The 22,362-nt window shown below is 38.6% G+C and overlaps 1 protein-coding gene across 1 annotated transcript in view; it reads right to left on the bottom strand.

The window, feature by feature from the left end:
• LOC124594256 (insulin-like growth factor-binding protein complex acid labile subunit) overlaps positions 1-22,362 on the bottom strand; it is a 236,441-nt gene that overhangs the window by 23,670 nt on the left and 190,409 nt on the right. The window contains exons 5-6 of the mRNA XM_047132619.1: positions 19,329-19,673; positions 12,538-12,697 (exon numbers count right to left, since the gene is read on the bottom strand). Coding sequence (XP_046988575.1) covers positions 12,538-12,697; positions 19,329-19,673 — 505 coding nt within the window. The remainder of the gene's footprint in view (positions 1-12,537; positions 12,698-19,328; positions 19,674-22,362) is intronic.

Below are 22,362 nucleotides of genomic sequence, written 5' to 3'. Positions count from 1 at the left end.
CTGAATGTTTCCTGATTACACTTTTTCTTATTGTTGTACACTTCCCCAATTTCAGTCTTTATCCATAAAATTTCATTTTTGTGTTTCACACATACATGAATGATAATTAATCCTCTGATTAACATATTTAGGAATAGTCCCCTCATCTAAAGAGAATTTATTAAACCTGATTTTCATTATAGCTTTCATAGTGCTTCATTCACAAATTAAATTACACAAGATGGAGGAACCGGTTAGACCAATTATTAACAATATGTCATGTCCCAATTACAAAGTTAACTGAAAATGCAACCAAAGATTGAGAGCAGCTTATGTGTATAAAAGTATATACAATGTCATAAATAGTTATGAATTTGTGAGATAACAAGGAAGCACTAATCCTAGCTGGAGCTACACTGGGTTCCTTTGATATTATTAACTATATACTAATGTTCCAGTAAATGATACATTGGAGATTATAGGGAAGAACGTACTAACATACAAGAAGATTAGTCAAGGAGAAATAGCAGAACTCATGAAAATTTTAGAATTCGTGTTGTCGTTACTCTAAAATTAACCACAAGATTTTTTATCAAAAAGACAGACTCGCAATGGGCAACTGTTTTACAGGTATTTCATCTAAGATCTTCATAAATGAACTAGAAAATAAGTTTTTCAAACAAAATCCTAACGTATGCAAAAAATTATCTATTACAGACATGATAGAATCTTCTCGGGTTGACAGCTGAGTCAATGCGTCGTTCTCCAGCAACATTTCAGCAAGTTTCTTACTAGTCGTCTTCAGGTGAAGTGTCGGGTTCATGTTTCATACAGGTCTTTATAGCCACTGGACCATGGGCTTTTGTGCATCCTCGACGCCAATCAGGCCAATTAGGTACGAGCGGAAGTGGCGCAGCAGTGCATGTTGGGGGGGGGGGGGGGGGGGGGGGAGCTGCAAGCACTGGGTCCTGATGTCTCATTTTGGTGTGGCCTGTTTATTTCATTCGCTGCCACAAACGAGCCTCCATCAGTGTGCTCTCGATGTATTCTTGCTAATGTTGTATCCAGATCATCACACAAGAATTCCAAAGGGCATCAGGATCCACTGGAAGTACTATACAGTTAGGCAGGAGGTGAGAAAACTTGGATTTCATGGTTGAGCGGCTGGTTATAAGCCACACATCACACCAGTAAATGCCAAACGATGCCTCCCTTGGTGTAAGGAGTGTGAACATTAGACTATTGAACAGTGGAAAAATGTTGTGTGGAGTGATGAATCACGGTACACAATGTGGCAATCCGATGACATGGTGTGGATATGGCGAATGCCTGGTGAACATTATCTGCCAATGTGTGTAGTGCCAACAGTAAAATTCAGAGGGCCGGCCGCTGTGGCGGTTCTAGGCGCTTCAGTCTGGAACCCCGCAGCTGCTGCAGTCGCAGGTTCAAATCCTGCCTCAAGCATGGATATGTGTGATGTCCTTAGGTTAGTTAGGTTTACTTAGTTCTAAATCTAGGGGAGTGATGACCTCAGATGTTAAGTCCCATAGTGCTTAGAGCCATTTGAACCATATGAAAATTTGGAGTTGCTGGTGTTGTGGTGTGGTGGTGTTTTTCATGGAGGGGGCTTGCACCCCTTGTTGTCTTGCATGGCACTATCACAGCACAGGCCTACATTGATGTTTTAAGGACCTTCTTGCTTCCCACAGCAATTCAGGGATGGCGATTGCATCTTTCAACACAATCGAACACCTGTTCATAATGCACAGCCTGTAGCGGAGTGGTTACACGACAATAACATCCCTGTAATGGAGTAGCCTGCACAGAGTCCTGACTTGAATCCTACAGAACATCTTTGGGATGTTTTGGAACACCGATTTCATGCCAGGCCTCACGGCTAACATTGATACCTCTCCTCAGTGTAGCAATCCATGAAGAATGGGTTGCCATTCCCCAAGAAACCTTCCAGCACCTGACTGAATGTATACCTCCGAGAGTGAAAGCTGTCATCAAGGCTAAGGGTGAGCCAACACCATAGTGAATTTCAGAATTACCGATGGAGGGTGCCATGAACTTTTAAGTAATTTTCAGCCAGGTGTCCTGATACTTTTGACCACATAGTGTATCTCCATTGCCTCTTTAATAACAGAGTCCCCGAAACCTTTCACTTTACACAGCATTTTGGTTTGCTCAGACTGAAACGTGTGTTCTTCACTGAGGTTCTGCTCTGCTACCACCAATTTATCCTTTTGACTGAGGCAAACGCTTCTCACATGTTCAGAGATGCATTGTGTGATGCTGTGCTGTGTCTGTCCGATATATTGTTTTCCACATTCGCAGGAAACCTGGTGTTCTTAGACCCAAGTTGTCATTCATTGAGCCCAGCATATTCCTGATTTTTGTTGGAGGATGTAAGATGGTTTTTATCTTGTTCTTCTCCATATCCTGGCAGTCTTTGCTGTGGGTGGCCCTGCGTATGGGAGGCTTGGCATTCCTCCCAAATGCATAGCTGCCCATGTCAAAGGTTGCCAGCATATTGGAGAAGAATGAGATAAAAACCTTCTTCAGTCCTCCAACAAAAATCAGGAATATGCTCAGCTCAATGATGGACGACTTGGGTCTAAGAACACCTGGTGTCTACAGCATTTCCTGTGAATGTGGAAAACAATATATCAGACAGACGCAGCGTTGCATCATACAATGCATCTCTGAACATTTGAGAAGTGTTCACCTTGGACAAGAGGATAAATCAGCAGTAGCGGAGCACAGCCTCAGTAAGAATGCATGTTTCAATTTGAGCAAACCAAGATGCTGTGAAGAGGAAAAGGTTTCTGGGACTCTATTATGAAGAAGCAGTGGAAATATGAGTCAGTGATAAGCTGGTCAACTGGGATAGCAGCTTCCAACTTAGCACTACGTGGAACACAGCATAAGCAAGAATATGTTGAGAGGCAGGTCGGTGGCTGCGGATGGAATAAACAGGCCACACCGAGATGAGATGATGGCGGGACCCGGCGCCCATGTCTCCCCCCCCCCCCCCCCCCTCCCCACCACCACCACATGCCGCTGTGCTGATTCCAATCACACCTGATTGGCCCTACCAGCAACAAGGATGCAGAGAAGCCCGTGATCCAGCGGCTATAAAGACCTGGACGGGACGTGAACCTGACACTTTGCCTGAAGATGGCAAGTAAGAAACTTGCTGAAACGTTGCCAGAGAATGATGTATTGAATCGGTTGTCAACCTGAGAAGGTTTTATCATCAAGGTTCTCCAAGAAAGCCTGCATTCTTATATATTACACACATTATGTAGATGACAGAATGCTAAGACTACCACTCACCCATAATGACAAAGCAGAAGAATTAAATGTGGATAAACAAGTAGCCAGGACAAACAGATATTAGGACTGTCATGTAACAAAACTATATAACAAGCCAAAGTAAACAATATGTGACAAGGACACAATAAAAATGGATGCATGAGGTTTGTTGCAATGTCATACAAAGTCACATTTTGTGGCTGAGTTGCACAAGCCTTCAGAAAAACTTAGGTATAAATTGGATTTCAAATGAAAGGTACAGTTGGTTCCAGGCTGATCCATGAAACTGACAGCAACAGCAACAAATACTTAGAAACTGGTGGCTACAGGATCAGCTGACAAGACTATGAAGAGTTTTGTATTGATCACACAGAAAGGAATTTCAAGGCTCATTTTAGAGAACATAGTGTTCAAAAGAAATAAATTGATAAACCTTTAACTCTACTAACCAGTAAAAATGTTATTCCCTAAAACCAGAACACACAGGACCAAGTCCCAGCAGAAATAACATTAATATAAAACAGAATGATACAATCAAACAGGAACTATTAACCTACAGCGATGCTTTAAAAGAGAACAATTTCATTCGACTCCTTGTACATCAAACAATATAAGACATTGCAACACCAAAACAAATCTCAATGCCTGTAACTGAGGTTATGAAAGAAATTTCTAAAGTATTCATGAATAATTTTTTTTTTAAATTGTTAACATATTCTAATAGGTGACCACATAATGTCAGCTTTAACTATCTTTCAGTAGTATATTACAAGAGATAACAGAATCACATAACTTCCCACCTAAGAACGATATGCTGTCATCATAAAATAACTACTGATCATTGGTAACTGTTTGCAGTAACACTATGTAAGAGCAAAGCAGTAAAATAAAGTAAGCTTAAGCCCAGAAAATTCTTGTACCACCACACCAGGATATCCAGCTCAATTAAACATTACAAGACCAGAGCCAGAATAGACAAACCCACTGCAAGTTGCTTGCAATTACAAAAAAATCCTATGGTAGCACAGAAAACTAATGCACAGAGTATTATCAGCCTTCTACAACTATCAGAGAAGTGAAATTAGTTAATTCAAATGAAATACACTTTCATGTGTTTGCCTTATTATCAGCTGCACCATGCACAATTGACAAAACACAGTAAGCCAAAAACAGTTCTTTCACAAATGTGAAATTGGTGATATATCAACCCTCCCAAAACATTTTCTTCTGCAATTTCAACTTTAATGGAGGAATATGCAAGCAGCCACCTGAACAGAACATGAGCTGATGTTAACATGAGCAATTAAAACCTTAAAAGGCTCACAAGGACACAAATTTAAAACCACCAAAGCAGCACAGGCACTGTATAACATGTCTAATGAGCTGTGATGCCAACACAGTCTCCCAAAGTTCAAAGTTCCAGCTCATTGTAGAAAAAGCCAGCCAACTTTGCTGACGAACGCCTCACACCTCACAGGATGTCCATGCATGGCATCTCATCAAAATATGCCAGACCTTATTGACAATGTCAGTACAGAAACAGAGATTGACAATCATGATGTCCTTGTAGCAACTACAGTTATGAAAGTTGATAAATCAATCAAGAAGACTAGGAGAGTGTTTCTGCTAAATAGAGCAGACCAGCACTTGTTAGCATCTCATTTATTTATACAGTTAACTGACATCAGTTAGTTCTGGTAAGAATGACATAGAGGAATTATGGGCAAAGTTTAAGCAGACCATAAATCATGGTCTGGAGAGTTATATGCCTAGTATGTGGAGAAAGGATGGAAAGGACACACCATGATTTAATAATGAAATTCAGAAGATACTGAGGAAACAGAGACTGTTGACTCACAGTTCAAAAGAGAATGTACAAATAATGGCAAGGAAAGGTTAGTAGACCTTCATGCATCTGTGAAAAGGTCTATGCATGAAGCAAACAACAGTTACCACAGTCATATCTTAGTAAAAGATATGGCAGAGACCCCGAGAAAATTCTGGTCATATGAAAATTGCTAAGCCGGTCTAAGGCTGCCATTCAGTCCCTTGTTGACCAGTCTAGTGTGGCAGTTAAAGATAGCAAAATAAAAGTCAAAGTTCTAAATTTCATGTTCAAGAAATCGTTCACACAGAAGAATCATACAAACATACCATCATTTGACCATTGGACAGACTCCTGTATGGACAACATAGTAATAAGCATCCCTGGCACAGAGAAACAACTGAAAGATTTGAAAGCAAATAAATCACCTGGTCCAGATGGAATCCCAATTTGGTTTTACAAAATTAGACAAAATTTCTAATTGGTGTGATGAATGGCAGCTAGCTCTAAATGTGGAAAAATGTAAGTTTATGTGGATGGGTAGGAAGAACAAATCTGTAATTTTTGGATACAGTATTGGTAGTGTCCTGATTGAAACAGTCAAGTTGTTTTATTATCTGGTCGTAAGTTGCAAAGCAATATGAAATGAAACAAGCATGCAAGAACTGTGGTAGGGAAGGTGAATGGTTGACTTCTGTTTATTGGGAGAATTTAAGGAAAGTGTGGTTCACATGTAAAGGATACCTCACATGGACACAGGTGCAATCTATTGTTAAGTACTGCTCCAGTGTTTGGGATCCTTACCAGGACAGATTCAAGAAAAACATAGAATTATTTCAGGGGCAGGCTGCTGGATTTGTTATCGGTAGGTTTGAACAACACGTAAGTATTACAGAGATGCTTCAGGAACTCAAATAGAAATCCCTGGAGGGAAGGTGATGTTCTTTTCTAGGAACATCATCGAGAAAATTTAGAGAACCAGCATTTGAAGCTGACTGTCAAACAGTTCTACTGCTGCCAACATACATTGAGCATAAGGACTGAGAAGATATGATACAAGAAATTAGGGCTCATATGGAGGCATGTAGACAGTCATTTTTCCCTCACTCTATTTGGAAGTGGAATGGGGAAGCAGTAGTGGTACATGGAACCTTCTACCATGCATCACGCAGTAGCTTGTGGAGTATCTATGTATAACAATGAAAATAATCAATTATTGATAACATAATGTAAATGGATAGATAAAAAATCCACTCATCAAGTGGCTGCAGGGGAACACACACACACAAAAGGATTTAACTTTTACATATTTTTGGAACCAGTGACTCTTTCTTCTGGCAGAAGAGTTGAAGGGGAAGGAAGAGGGGTGAAGGAAAAGGGCTGGAGAGGTTTTGAAAAGGGATACAGTTCATAAAATTCACCCAGAACCACAGGTCATGGGAGATTTACCAGATGGGATGAGAAGGAAAGGCTGATTGTTGGGAAACTCAAAATGATATGCCACGTGACCCCCTTCCTATTTGAAACAAGTAACTCAAATACAAGAAGGTGGATCTCAAGATAACCGCCGTTATTGCCACAGCTCCTGTAAGTTGCATTCTGACCTACAGACACTCCATACCAGATGCCACTATGATTGCTCAAGCCGTTCGACTTTCATAGGGGTGTATCCGGACTTTTGCCTCACCCTGTATATAATCCAAAATGGGGGTTCCAGGTGGATTCGTCCCATCGGTTATGTAATGTTTTTATACTCCCAAAAATAACCAGAGCTTTTTGCTAATTTTCATCTTATTTTCAACAGGAAAGTGGTGATAATATAAAACACTTTTTTGTTTAAAGCAAAATACTGAATTTGAAATGTGGCTGTTCCATCAAAAATGTCATCAGTGTTAGTCTGTACATCTGTTATAAAGGATCAATAACAATTCTGATGAAAAATGAACATGTGCAATAATTAAAATAGATCTTTTAACTTCCTACAAATTATGGGCATTTTGAAGTGGGGTGGTAATATGAAACACACATTGCCAGTTTACATTTTTATTAAATTATATTTCGACCTCACATGGAAGAAAATCATTTATTACAATGTAAATTTGTAGTAAAGCTGTTTTCATGAGCTACAAACCACAATTACAATTTAAAATTTCTTCATGAACAAAAATCACAAATGAACATTCCAGTCTCACGTGCTCTGCACAACCATATTAGCCCATTACTGACACATGGTACACTGAACACAAAGTTTCCAGATTTTGATTTCTTTAAATGCCTTGTCATAAAGTAGACAGTATGGATCATCATTTTCAGGAACCTTTTTCCCAACAGGTTCCATCGTGTTTGAACCACCAGAAGATAGGCTTTCTATTTCCTCTTCCTAGACAGAACTTCCATCTTCATTTCTTTTTCTTGTCAAAAAGTCTTTGTTTCTTAAGAACAATCTTCTCTTTTGTAGAACTATTTGATGTCTTGCTCATTCGTGGTTGATCGTGGTGACCTTTCTTAGTCCTATAAGAGGAAGTTATCTGAGCTGATGCCTTCCTCTGCAGTAGATTTGTTCACTTTGTTTCTTGTCTATGCAACACTTTAACACATACGTATAAAGTGAACTGGTTAGGACAATACCCAAAAGTGCTTTCTGATCTCTGTTTGATGTCTTCTGTTTTGCACTTGGGACTGGGGAGATGTGTTATGGCTTGACATAACCTACATATGTTAATGGGCACACTGTCTGCTCTTCCACTTGCCCATTATCACCTTTCTTTGAATCACACCCCGATTTCAGTTCCAGAAGTTTCACAATGTCAGCAACCCATTCTGCTTCATGTTCATCTGCAGTGAAATCTGATTCGGTAAAAACAGCTTTGTTTAGTGGTTACATGCTGGTACACCTGAATCTACTGACTGTTATTGCATCACTTTGGACTCTGAGGTATGCCTTTCCGAACTTCTCTGCGATATCATCCTACCTCTTCTTAGAGTCTGTCTGATCTCTTCATTATAATATGCTTTCAGGTGCCATGGAAGTCCCATTGAGGGGTTGCAGTCTATGTGTAGTATGAGGTGACAAGCAGAGGATGGTCACATGATTATTTTTGCTTTTATTATGACACCTATATTCCTGGTATGAGATAAGATCCATCCAATTTGAGCAATACTGGGAGTTAAGCTGTATGTTTTTTATGTTAAACGAAATGGGTATTCAGTGAATAGATAGGACTGTACCCTGCCTGAAGATGATATTTTCTATGGCTCCATGAGGTGCACCTTTCATCAATCTGCCTATCCCACTGATGCATTGGAAAATCATCATAGGAGGCATGAAGTTGCCACCTACACTCATGCACATGGTGTTCACTGCCAGACGTCTCCTCTCTGCAGCAATGAGGGCTCCTATCTGTTTCCTCCCATTCATGCCACTGAACGTGGAATTTCTGTTTGCACAACACTAAGACCAGACTTATCAACACTGAAGATGGAGTCAGGAGGATAACAATGTTTAGTGTATTCAGCTTCCAGAAGATCAAAACGTCTCATGACTCTCTCTCAGTTAAAGTTGATGGCTCAAGAAGTGATGTTCCTTCAGGCTGTCATACTGAAAGACGATTCTTGTGTCTACTCATGTTGCGATCAAACCATGCCATTCCATTCATATCAGCACTAAATGGATTGCAGATTCCATGTCTTACTGCCAGCTGATAAGCCATTTGCCTTATGTCATTATTTGTGAGTCCATAAAACCTCTTTTCCATCAACAGACAATACTAAATAAGGTCTTTTTCAATTTCTTGGGGAAGAACAGGTTTTCAATTTAATTTTTCAGGCATTAAAGCATTTACATCTATATCCTTTCTAGCCATCTTTCTAAAGAGTGTAGATTTTGATATATTGAAACAACTTATTGCCTCATTCAGAGATTTAATTTTATCCCGGGCAGCCAATATTCCCTGAACCATATCCTCAGGGCACCATTTCTGTTGCATTCCCATTTTTTCATACTATAACCTGCTTTTGGCACAGTGATACTGACAAAACAAAAGAGGGTGTAATATGGAACAACATGTTGCATATTTCCACACTACACCACTTTTGAAACTAACCAATGAAACTAGACTTTCAATAAATAATTTAAGTAACTAAAATTATCATTTGCAGACTTAATTCCATTGCTAAATTTTAAAGTAGAAACAGTATGCTAACTTGTAAATGAAGGTAGCAGGAAAATATTTGAATTTAACACTGCAAAAACTTTTGGAGGTTGGAAAACAAAGTGCATCCACTTACGGCCATAAACGTGATACTGATCTCTGCTGCCTCTAATGGAGGAAACAGAACATTATGCTAGTGATAGTTGAAGCTGCTGCCATAGTACATAAGTAGTCTGCAAATACTATGGTGTTTCATATTACAACTCTGTTTCCAATTACCACTACCTCCCTTACATTTATCTGTTAACAGATTATCTAAAAACTGCAATAAGTTCTTATTTAGACTAAATTTTACTGGAATTTATTATTCAGAGTCTCATTAAAGAGTGTTCCAATTCCAATAAACAGTAGTTCTGCATTCAGGCTGACTAGGTCACAATGGTAAAAGACAAACATCAGGTAAGGAATTGCTCTATTGCCTATATCATGCATTTTGGCCTTTATCTATCATTAAATATCCAGGAGAATTTGCTGCAAGTAGATATTTGTTTCCAGTTGTACATGAGACTACTCAACAGTGTCATTATGTCTACATCTGGCAAGGGTGCTGCAACAGAGATACAGCATCTCTGGCTGACCAATCATGTTAGACCAGCTAGCCAGCTCATTTACACCCAAGTGACCATGAGCTCACTCTCATTTTCTGCAAGTCAACCTAAGCCATGTTCTGGTCTTTTTCTTTTAAGCGACATTTTCCTATATGATGATGCTATACTTATGGACTCTGCCAGATAACAAATTGGGCTGCAATTACAGTTGTACTAGTCATCTATGCCTTTGGGTGAGATTGCTAAAATGAAGATACACTTTGGTGCGCAGAGACCAGTATACTTCTCCAAACAAACAAACAAACTAATTATTGTGGTGGTTTGCATTCAAATGTGAAAATGTGATAAATGATTGTTGTCATAGAAGAGCTAGAGAGGGAGGGAGGGAGAGAGGGAGAGAGAGAGAGAGAGAGAGAGAGAGAGAGAGAGAGAGAGAGAGAGAAAGAAGAAGCCATCATCAGCTCAAACACTGATTAGAATACCAAACTGTTTTACTGTATATGCTCCTAATGCAGGTAACACACCTTCGTCCAACTTGTAAATTAACTTATCCAGCCAGAAGACACACTATACAATGTGGAAACCAAACCCTGATGCAAGATATCACTTTTGACAAACATAAAGTAGAGGTGAAAGAAGAAATTAGTGACAGAAGCAATCCTAGGACTACTAAAAATCGATCCCCAAAATGACATAATAGTTAACTTGACATAAAAGCAAACACTGTTGTGATCTATGTCTCCAACACTGATGTCGCAGAACATAAGACTACTGAATCTGTGTGTTTCTCTCACATATTAGTATTGTGTCTCCCATCTTTCAAATGAAATGTATCTAAGTATTATACTTTTGGAGGTTGGAAAACAAAGTGCATCCACTTACGGCCATAAACGTGATACTGATCTCTGCTGCCTCTAATGGAGGAAACAGAACATTATGCTAGTGATAGTTGAAGCTGCTGCCATAGTACATAAGTAGTCTGCAAATACTATGGTGTTTCATATTACAACTCTGTGTCCAATTACCACTACCTCCCTTACATTTATCTGTTAACAGATTATCTAAAAACTGCAATAAGTTCTTATTTAGACTAAATTTTACTGGAATTTATTATTCAGAGTCTCATTAAAGAGTGTTCCAATTCCAATAAACAGTAGTTCTGCATTCAGGCTGACTAGGTCACAATGGTAAAAGACAAACATCAGGTAAGGAATTGCTCTATTGCCTATATCATGCATTTTGGCCTTTATCTATCATTAAATATCCAGGAGAATTTGCTGCAAGTAGATATTTGTTTCCAGTTGTACATGAGACTACTCAACAGTGTCATTATGTCTACATCTGGCAAGGGTGCTGCAACAGAGATACAGCATCTCTGGCTGACCAATCATGTTAGACCAGCTAGCCAGCTCATTTACACCCAAGTGACCATGAGCTCACTCTCATTTTCTGCAAGTCAACCTAAGCCATGTTCTGGTCTTTTTCTTTTAAGCGACATTTTCCTATATGATGATGCTATACTTATGGACTCTGCCAGATAACAAATTGGGCTGCAATTACAGTTGTACTAGTCATCTATGCCTTTGGGTGAGATTGCTAAAATGAAGATACACTTTGGTGCGCAGAGACCAGTATACTTCTCCAAACAAACAAACAAACTAATTATTGTGGTGGTTTGCATTCAAATGTGAAAATGTGATAAATGATTGTTGTCATAGAAGAGCTAGAGAGGGAGGGAGGGAGAGAGGGAGAGAGAGAGAGAGAGAAAGAAGAAGCCATCATCAGCTCAAACACTGATTAGAATACCAAACTGTTTTACTGTATATGCTCCTAATGCAGGTAACACACCTTCGTCCAACTTGTAAATTAACTTATCCAGCCAGAAGACACACTATACAATGTGGAAACCAAACCATGATGCAAGATATCACTTTTGACAAACATAAAGTAGAGGTGAAAGAAGAAATTAGTGACAGAAGCAATCCTAGGACTACTAAAAATCGATCCCCAAAATGACATAATAGTTAACTTGACATAAAAGCAAACACTGTTGTGATCTATGTCTCCAACACTGATGTCGCAGAACATAAGACTACTGAATCTGTGTGTTTCTCTCACATATTAGTATTGTGTCTCCCATCTTTCAAATGAAATGTATCTAAGTATTATACATTGTAAAATTCAGTATGGAATAACAACAATATAATGAAAAGGCTAGACTGCAGCTTATCATATAGAGGAGACAATGGGTTGCAGATAGGCACAACAAAAAGACTGCTTAATTCTGAAATTTCAGCCAAAAGGCTTTCTCCTAAAGTGGTAACACAAACAGTTCACACAAGCACAAGTCACTCACACATGAGCACTATCAGTGGCCAGAGACAGTAGTCATGAGTGTGTGAATTGCACTTGTGTGAATGTGTGTGTGTTCTCTCCTGTAGAAGACAGCCTTCTGACCAAAACCTTAAATTTGTAGCAGTCTTCATGCCTATCTCCAACTCAACATCTCCCCTACATGGTGAGCAGTAATCTGTCCTTTCCATAATATGATTGTTATCATACACTGTACTTATAAGCAGTATCAAAATGTTTGCTCATTATATAGGCATTAAAGTGTATTCATGAATTGTTAATGCAGTTCATGATAACAAACCTGTTGCTATCAATAGTGGAGCAGCATGACACTCAGTGCAGGTCCATGGATTTCCTCTAAGATCCAATAACCGCAGCTTTAACACAGCAGGGATTGCTGAACTTGGTATCTCTGACAAACCAGTGTAGGCCACAGATAAGTTACGAAGCTGCCGCTCCTCCTGAAAAATATCAAGTGATAAGCTTGAACCTGTTGATATTAATTGTGTATAAGTCATCAAGAAACATATTTTATGTTTTGAGTTGGATTAAAAATACTAAAATTATTTTCTTTTTTACATCCTTAGTCACAAGCACCCCGTTAATGTTATTCACTTCATTCCCTTGATATGAACACATGATATAATTGTATATTAATGGTAATGAGGGATTATATTACTGGAAAAAATGTACTCATGTGACTAAAAAAAGCATTGCCCAGCAAGCCAATTAATAAAATAATTACAGTCTGTAAACTGAAAGATCAACTTCTATGGTCACTAATCTTGATGTTTGGCATGTACAAGGGTTGACTGAAAAGTAATGCCTCCACCTTAATAACTCTTCAACAGTTGGCAGCATTGGTATGTGACAGGTACTGGCTTGTTCAGTAGCCTCTTCTCTACAGCTCCAGTTGGCAGGAAGCCTTAGCACTGAACAGTTTTGTTGTTACATTATAAAGTATGAAACCCTGCACAGACAGTCGGTCAATGCTATTTAAGCAACGTGCAGTCATTGATTTCTTGACAGCAGAAGGTGTCACCCCACAGATGATTCATCAGGGAATGAAAGCTGTTTATGGTGATTGTCTTGATGTGAGTACTGTGCGTTGTTGGGTGAGTATGTTCAAAAATGTTGAGGTGGGATCATCTGAACTGCATGACAAACAAAGAGTTGGAAGTCCTGCGACAGCAACCACTGAGTTTCACAAACCAAATGTTGACATACTGATTCAGAATGATCGTTGTATCACTCAGAGAGAAACTGCAATCACAATTGGCATTTCACAAGAATGTGTGGGTCACATCATAGCTTTGCTTGGCACACCACACACTTCATGTGCCACCACAGCAGAACTTCAGAGACTGAATCTCACCACATATGGCATCCTCCATACAGTCCAGATTTAGCACCATCTGACTTCCATCTGTTCCCGATAATGAAAGGCAATTTGTGGGGACATCATTATGCTTCTGATGAAGACATTAAGAGAACTGTGAGACTGTGGTTGCAGAAACAGTGTGTCAACTTCTTCCATGACGGCTTCAGAAAACTTGTTTATTGTTGGCAGAAATGTATCCAATTGGCTTGTGATTTTGTGGAAAATTGAATATTGGTAATGAAAGATCACATTCTAAGGATTATTTCTGCGTTTGATTTATTAAAATATTCCCATCCAAACCCAATTAACGAAGGTGGAGGCATTACTTTTATTCAACCCTCGTAACATAGGACACAATTACACATTTTTGAGATCATTGGGTAGATGCTAACAGGATTTGAACTGGGCAATTCTTCTATAAGGCAAACGAGATTTAATGATCACAGTTTAGTGAACAACAACAGTTAAGAATAATTACCATTTTAATTTAAAATGATAGTAAGAAAATCACAGCTGTAAAACAATGATTTCACTCTCAACACAAAGGCATTTGCTTCTGTTATTCATAATTTTAACTTATGTATCAAAAACAATCATATTTTGGGGTGGTAAATGTTATTGTGCTTTACCTGAGTTGCTGTATTCTTTTACTACTTACAACAATCACAAACAAGGAAAGACCACTCTCAACTATCGAATATTCGTTGGCATTGCATAGATATGCATAACAAATCAGAACATCAAACTAGTTTCAAAGGTTTTGCTCTTTCTGCTATTACAAATACAAAATTCAAATATAAGCACACACTCTTACATGCCTCCATGGCTGCAACAAGAAAATGGTACAAATAATGAAAAATATGTGCAAGTTTCTGGTTAACATATAAATCAGACTTGCTACACAATGTATGGCCCATACTTTTCTACTCTCAATGCAGTGCTGCATCAAACATTTGCAGTAAGTTAAAACAGTACACTGAAAATGCAATTCTACCCAGAGCCCCATATTTTTAGTACAATGTGCTGTCTATAGTGCTCTCCATATACTCTGGTTTGGACCTTTCAGTTGTCACTAATTTCTTTCCATACCATCCAAGATACTGAGAAGCTCTCTTGCTACACTGCTGTAGCAACAGCGCTGAGTGATATATAAGGAAGTCTGGGACCCTTATCAGATTGGATTAATAGAAGAAATAGACAAGATCCAAATGACAAGTGGTGCCTTTCATCCTGGGATAGTTTATAAGGCATGAGAGCATTAAGGAGATGCTCAACAAATACGCTATCTGATGCTACAACAGGGCTGTTGTGCATCGCAGAGGTTTACTATGAAAATTCCATGAGAGTATGTTCCATGAATAGTTGGACATGTACATGTACATCTACATCTAATCTATATTCTGCAAACCACCATGAGGTGCATGGCAGAGTGCGCAGTCCACTGCACCACTTATTAGGGCTTCTTCCCATTGTATTCACGTATGGAGTGCAGGAAAATGATTTTGTGAATGCACCTGTGCATGCAGTAATTATTCTATTTTTATCCACATAATCAAAATGTGAGTGATTTAGAAATTAATATAAACCCCCATTTATTGATTTTCTTTTTAAAATCTGAACTTGTAAGGGCTGCATAAGTAGTTGTTTTCCAGCAACTTGTAACATAGTTGCTTTCGCAAGATTTTTGTACTTTTTATAGGCTTGAGATGGGTCTGTACTTATTTACATCAATTCTACCAGTTTTTTAAGCAGAGGAACCACATCTACTACCGTGAAAATTTTAGGGAATTAGCCCTACAGCAAAGAGCAGTTTATTAATCTGACAGTGAATAAAACACATGATGACGGATTTATTTGAGAAGGTAATCAGATATTCCATCTAAACCACATGGATGTGAGTTTGATTTCTGCCTATAATACTTGAAGTTTCACTTCATTTGACAAGATCAAGAAACAATTCTGTGGGGAATAACTAAGTCTGAATAGAGAGAGAGCCCAGGAGCACCAATCTGAGAAGAAACTGGTTTATTCAGCAGGATTTTCCTTACCAATTTTTGGTAGAAAGTTTGTTACCAGTGTCCCAGGCGCAATCTGAGTGATTGCATTTAGCAGTTTCAGTGGAACAGTTCAGATTTCATGTAAAGGTTTCATTGATACCACACAAAAAATATATATATATTCAAATAAACTACACAAAATGAACATAAAATTACATGATAATATTCATGCTATGAAAACTCAAATATGATGCACTTCAAGTTCTCCTTTTTGCTATATTTTATTTATTATGCATTTAATAATAAAACATAAAAAACTCCCACAAAACATTTTCAAAAATGAAAATTACACTAGTACTTTTTAGGTGTTTAGTTTCCTTCTTAGAGGGTTTCTTTGCACCCCCTGGAAATTTTTGTGGTGATTTCATGTCAGATTGGCTTCTCACAACAATTGCAAATACAAGGTGTCTTTCTCTTCTTTTTTAGGTCACAGGTTTGCATTTTTCCAATCGTTCTACAACATCTTCCACTCTTGGTTCTCCTATAACCAAAACACGGTCAAGGATGCACGGAGTATGTGATACTTGGTGGCTCGCTTTTTATCTATGGTGTCACTAATGAGTTTACAAGCTTCTTCAAAAATTAAAGTGTTTCACCTGAGGAACTGTGAAGGACGCATTCACCCCACTTATGTCCAAAATGTGGAAAAATAATGCCATTGCTGGAAGAGGCTTTGATGAGTACAGATATTTGTTTCGACCTAATGTATTTCTAACAGACCCTCTAGCTTAAGATTCAGTCTCCACACATCTGTCTTTATCACTTTGATCACATGTTTCATTCAAGGAATTCACAGGTGGCAAAATAAATTCGTCTTTAGTTTTGCACCCTTCCAATACTGTATTATGTTCACTTTCAATTTTGTTGTCTCTGTCTGATCCAACATCGCTTCCTAAACTGTCCTCAATCCATTTTAAAACAGTAGTCTCAAAGTCAGGGTCCATTAAACGTGAAGAGTAGGCAAAGACCTGGCTACTGAATCCATAACTGTAAGTCCCATATGACATCTCAGAAACCGCTAGCATGAAAGAAGCAGTAATAGTACAGGTCCACGTTCCATTCAAGTTGCTACTGACAAAGGAAACCACAGCAACTAGACAATGCTCTAATCTTCTACCCAACTATTATGCATTAGCACCAGAGTAACAATAAATGCTAGTGGTCTGTGAGACTGCATCTGGGACGTTGAGGGTTAAATATTCACACACTTTTCTTCTTGTTTTCAACACTGTACCATTACCATGTCTTCTGAGAACTCTGCTACTGTGGTCTGTGACAGTTTTCACAAATGGAACGAAAACTTTCCCTTTAGTTGGTTCTTTTTCATCAGATCTTTTAGGTTATAGTGCCTTATTCATCTCTTTGTCAGAGTAGCCATTTCTTTGTGAGTCAGTTCTTAAATGGTCGAGGTCATCATCGAAGTGCTACGGTTCACACATTCTTTTATTGCAGTATTAGCATTACGCATGACATACTCTAAAATTTCTTATTACAAAAAATATCTCATTAATGAAGGTCAATCTTTCATACCATTTCAGATTATATAAATTTGTTATTCAACATCCTTTGGTTTTGATGAAGTATAGTGCAGCTGAACACCTATTACCGATAGACAGTTATGCAACTTGGTCTGTTTTTCTGTATGTCCTTTTATGTATATACCTAAAATTGTCAGGGCACACTACTCAGGCAAAAATAAGTAAATGAAAAGCCCTCTCAAATGCAAATCACTCTGAAATTCTAGCAGTCATATGCATGTTATATCCTGCCCTGTATATCCTAAAAACTTCATGTTACATGAAAGCTTCCTCCACAGTGTTGCTATCATCAAAAGTAGTGGTGCATTTGTGCATATTATGAAGCTGAAGCCATATTCTAAAACTTTCCAAGTGTCTGTTGCATTTCACTGACAAAACATTATCCTAGAATACTTCACTCAAAAACACAAGCTTCAGTTTGGTTAAATATTTTGGCAAGATACTTTTTCAAATGCCCTTAGCATGATATCAGTATACATTACATACATAGTACTTTATGATGCTACATCAAATAGTGGTAATGGTTACTACCATACTGAAACATAGCAAGCATGAGCCATCAACATGCTTATAACTCTCTTTGCTTAACATAAACCTTGTTATAATCTATAGTTACCATTTTTTTTCTTTTGGTATGTTACAACTTAACATAAGTAAACTGAGTCTTATAAAATTATTAATTTGCCAATTTATTGTGACATTTTGATTGCTTTCATTCTCCTGAATTCAGGACTGTTATTAGTTTTTGTTGTGAAGATAGTTTGAAGACTTTGTGTAGTTATTCTTCAACAACACAGGTTTTAAAGGTTTTTGAAATTACTGCAACCAGTTGTTTTTTTGTTTATTTCTTCAATTTTTATTATCCCTTTGCCAGTTTCAAATTGCCTAACATTTCATCATCAGATGATTCATATTTACTGACTGTGCGCAGTAATTCATCATCAGATGGTATATATTTACTGATTGTCTGCAGCAATGTGAGAGTCGTGTAGAGTTATTAGTATCCATTGGTTTGTGGTGCACACAGTGTTCTGAAAAACACAATGAATGTTTTCCAGTGACATCAATTTTACTGCACTTCACACACTTAACCACAGGTAAAATGTTCCACATGCTTTACAAAATGTAAATAAATACAGATTTTACTGATCATCAGTTAAATACAAAAAACAAAGAAAATAATGAATGCTGACTTTTCTTGGAGCAAACAGAAATAAGACTTCAGGCAGGGAAGCACTGTAGTATGAACCACTCTCTTGGTGTAAGCACACACTGTCAGTGCATTCAAAGTGGGCACAACATGCGGTCGAAAAGCAAACGAAGACTGCACTGCATTAGAAAAATAAACATGTCAATATTCAAGACAAATATTGATGGCTGGGAATAACAGAGTCGATTTGTGGACAAAGTTGTGAAATTTTTTGAACAGACCTTGTACATGCCATGGCATGCAAATCCCAGCCTTCATCACCACTGAACAGCAGACAACAGGGATGCATGAACCAGGTGCCTGTTGAGGAGGCCCATATGCAGCAATGTTTGCTGAATGGCCATTAAGGAGACATTTTGGTAACCCAAGGTTCATCTGTGTTGCCAGTTGCTTAACAGTTGCATGTGTATCATCCGTACACATCTCTGCAGCTGTCATTTAGCCCTGTTGTCTATGGCCTGCGATGCACCAGTTGCCTTGGCACCACTTTTGGATAGCACCATTTTGGCATGCTTGGTATGCTTTAACAATGGCAGCACATGAACAGTTTACAAGCTTATCCATTTTGCAAATGCTTCCAACCTTGGCCGAAAGCCAACATTCATGCCCATTTGGACATCAGATAGAAAGCTTCATTTCCACATTATGACAATAACTACACTGATTTCTGCTTTCCCACAACACACTTTATGTACCTTTCACTGATAGTGCTGCCTCCTGCTGTCTGTAAGTGGTTATTGCCCTTTGATCTAGAACGTGGGTGACTGGACCCTGTCTTACACATAAATAATTAACCCTTGAAAATAGAGAATGAAAATAAAAGCCATAAAATACTGCTTTTTCTAGCCAGACCTCTAAGAAGACATTTATGATTTTCTGTGCAGTATGTGAAGCTGACATGCAGACCTGTAGAAGTTGAGTAACAGCAGAAGATGCAAGTGGATTGGTAGACAAGTCCAGCTCACGCAGCCACGAGGGCAGTTTGAGTGCACCCAGCCCAGCCAGCTCATTACGTGCCAGTGACATGGTGCCAAGGTGTTCCGGCAGTGCTGTCACTGGTACTGACGTCAGTCCGTTTCCCGCAAGCGACAGCTCCCGCAGCTCTGGCCAGAGGCGTGAGGCCTCTGCTGCTGGGAATGTTCTCTGTTGTAGCAGGTTATCTGACAGATCAAGTAGGCGCAACTGTGGCAGTGCTGGCACAGAAGACAATGACACCAACAGGCAGCCACAGCATCGCAATTCACTTAGCTCCTGCAACAGCACATTTAGAAACTCCTATCAGAAAACAGCACCTCCATTTCAGAACATCTCCATGACGCTCTGTCACACCAGGAAAAGAGGGGATAATTCAACTAGTTTATCAGAAAAATGTAGATACTCTGTGATTTTAGCCATTAAGAACACTTTTTACTATTATTTATATGCTCTAATTGCATGCATCTGTAACATAGAGACTATTTCAGGTCATCACTTCACTGCCATGATTTACAATATGGTCATTCATTTCTGATGTTCCATAGATTCCACCAAGAAGGACAATCATCAGGGATGTAGAACAAGTCATGATATCATGATATACAATAACAGAAAACAAGAAACTCATAAAATCTTAATCTGTACAGTGCATTAAGAACAGATTATCACTATGATGTTTTCTACTATTTTTGCTTACATCATCTAAATGTAACATAGTAAATTACAAAGAAAGCTGCCAGTTTGAAAACAAGTTGTTGCTTCCTCAGTTATGTTAAAAATCTTCCATAACTTCTTGTGGTAGCTGAAAATTTACACAATTACGTTGCTACTTTTAAAAGAAAGTGGTTGCTTTCATCTGTAACAACAGTTGCCAACCCCCCCAACCATTGCCAACCCTTGAAAAAGTATCACATTACTCAGGTATCATGTTAATGATACATACACCCAAAAACCTGCAGGATCCTGTAAATACCATACCTGTGCACAAAAGCTTAAATACTACCTAGTGGAAAGGAATATTACAGTGTTAGAGATCACCTAGCAAATTAAATTCATAAATATACTTCTTTTCTATCACTAGGTTCAGGAAGACTCTTCAGGAAACAAGTGACACAGAATGTTATCTATTCTTGCATCTCCCATATTACATATACACTTGTTGTAAACAGTCAGTTGATACAGGATCAAATTGAAATAAAATCAAGTTACACACAACTACTTCCCAGTTCCCATGTAGCATCGTTACGAACATGATATTTTCCATGCAGCTAACAGGGATTTTCAATCTTTGAATTTAGATAGTCATATAATTTGTTGAAGGAGTGGCTAATGAGCTCTTTTTAATTTTCTTTTGAAATAACAGTGAGTCCTAATTTATTGCTTTATGTTAGATAGGAGCTATGCACCTTTGTACATTACTTCACTCTGAACCCTAGACATGGAGATGAAGTCTACACAAAAATTATTTATGTGTCTCGTACTGTAAATCTAAAAATCACAGTTCATCTGAAACTGATTTTTATTGTGTGCAGCAAAAACCATTAAGGATTAAATGTACTCGGCAGAACTCCAAAATTCTTGATGAGATCTCTATAAGATGTAGCGTTACCTCCCTTACACAATATGCTTTGTACCAAAAGGTCCAACTGAATCAATTATTGACTGGAAATGGTTTTGTTTTTCTGCTTGGAGACCACTGCAGCTATTCATGGACATGTTCCCAAACAGCGATGGAATTTTTATGAATGACAATGTGGCATGTCATTGGGGCACAGTTCTTAGCAACTGGTTTGTAGAATTCGACAATTTGACCGAATAATTTGACTACACAGAGCAGTAGTGGGGCAAGGATGAAATGATACTACTGTGCATTGTTGCCAAATTTACTCTACACGGTGGCTCTCCCTGGGGTGTTGTTTACCTAGCCACCACGGCTGACATGGCTTTCATAGCTGCGGGTCCAATGCGGAGTGACATGTTTGCTTAGTGGCTCACCCTCACAGATGCAGCTAGAAGATTGTCAGTGTTATAGTGACGTCTCCTGTCTATGTAAATAAGAGCCAAGTCTTCCTCTCAGAAATTGTAAAGTGTTGCAGAACTAGTTAACAGTCGCTTTTGTTATTGTAGCAGCTTTCGTGGTGTCTCAGCTTGTCTGCATGGAAATTCTTGCCCAAACAGGAGATTTTTACAAAAATATCCCAGAATAACACCAAATGTATTGTTCCTAATGCTCCTAACGAGGCAGCCTGTGTTATTCTTCCTGGAAATTGTGACATCCTGCTTTCAGCATAAGTCTCAGAAATGGTAAACATTCTCACCGCTAACAGCCTTCACCACGTATCTGCACGCTTGCGAAAACACTGTTAATCATAAAAGCTTTCTTGTTGTTTGGAAAGAGAGCACTGTCTAAGCACAGGCAGGAAAATCAGAACAATTATGCAAATAGAATTTGAAGCACTGCCCTGCAAAAGAGAAAAATGGCTGGAATTTTTGGCGCCCTACAGCTGTTGGACTGGAGATGTCCTAATGGTGGATGAGGGACAGCATCCCGCCAGAGATGGGTGGTCTGCTTCAACTTGTCCTTGAACACTTGTACATCACATTACTCTCTTAACTTTCCATAGTACCTTGCTCCCATCTCATTCAAACCAGTCTGTAGAGGCATCCGTGACACATGCACAAATACAGACATGCAGAAAACAGAGCAAATGCACTGCGAATGTAGAATATGTGGGTAGAGGCGACTGGATGCAATCGAGTACAGTGCTATGCTATGCCGCCTGACCAGAAGAATCGTTCATTTACGCTACGTGTTAGCAGCTGTGCTACATTTACAAGCAATTTTAGAACATGAACCAAGAAGTGATGTCATGATCACATGAGTAGAAGTGGCATAAAATCGATAGAATTACGAAAGATGACGGAAAATAAGTGTAAACTGTGGGAAAATACACCGAAATGCAGG

This window comes from Schistocerca americana, chromosome 2, assembly GCF_021461395.2.
Source record: "Schistocerca americana isolate TAMUIC-IGC-003095 chromosome 2, iqSchAmer2.1, whole genome shotgun sequence".
Classification (NCBI taxonomy): Eukaryota; Metazoa; Arthropoda; class Insecta; order Orthoptera; family Acrididae; genus Schistocerca; species Schistocerca americana.
Note: the sequence above shows the minus strand (reverse complement) of the source record. Positions and strands in the feature narration are given on the sequence as shown.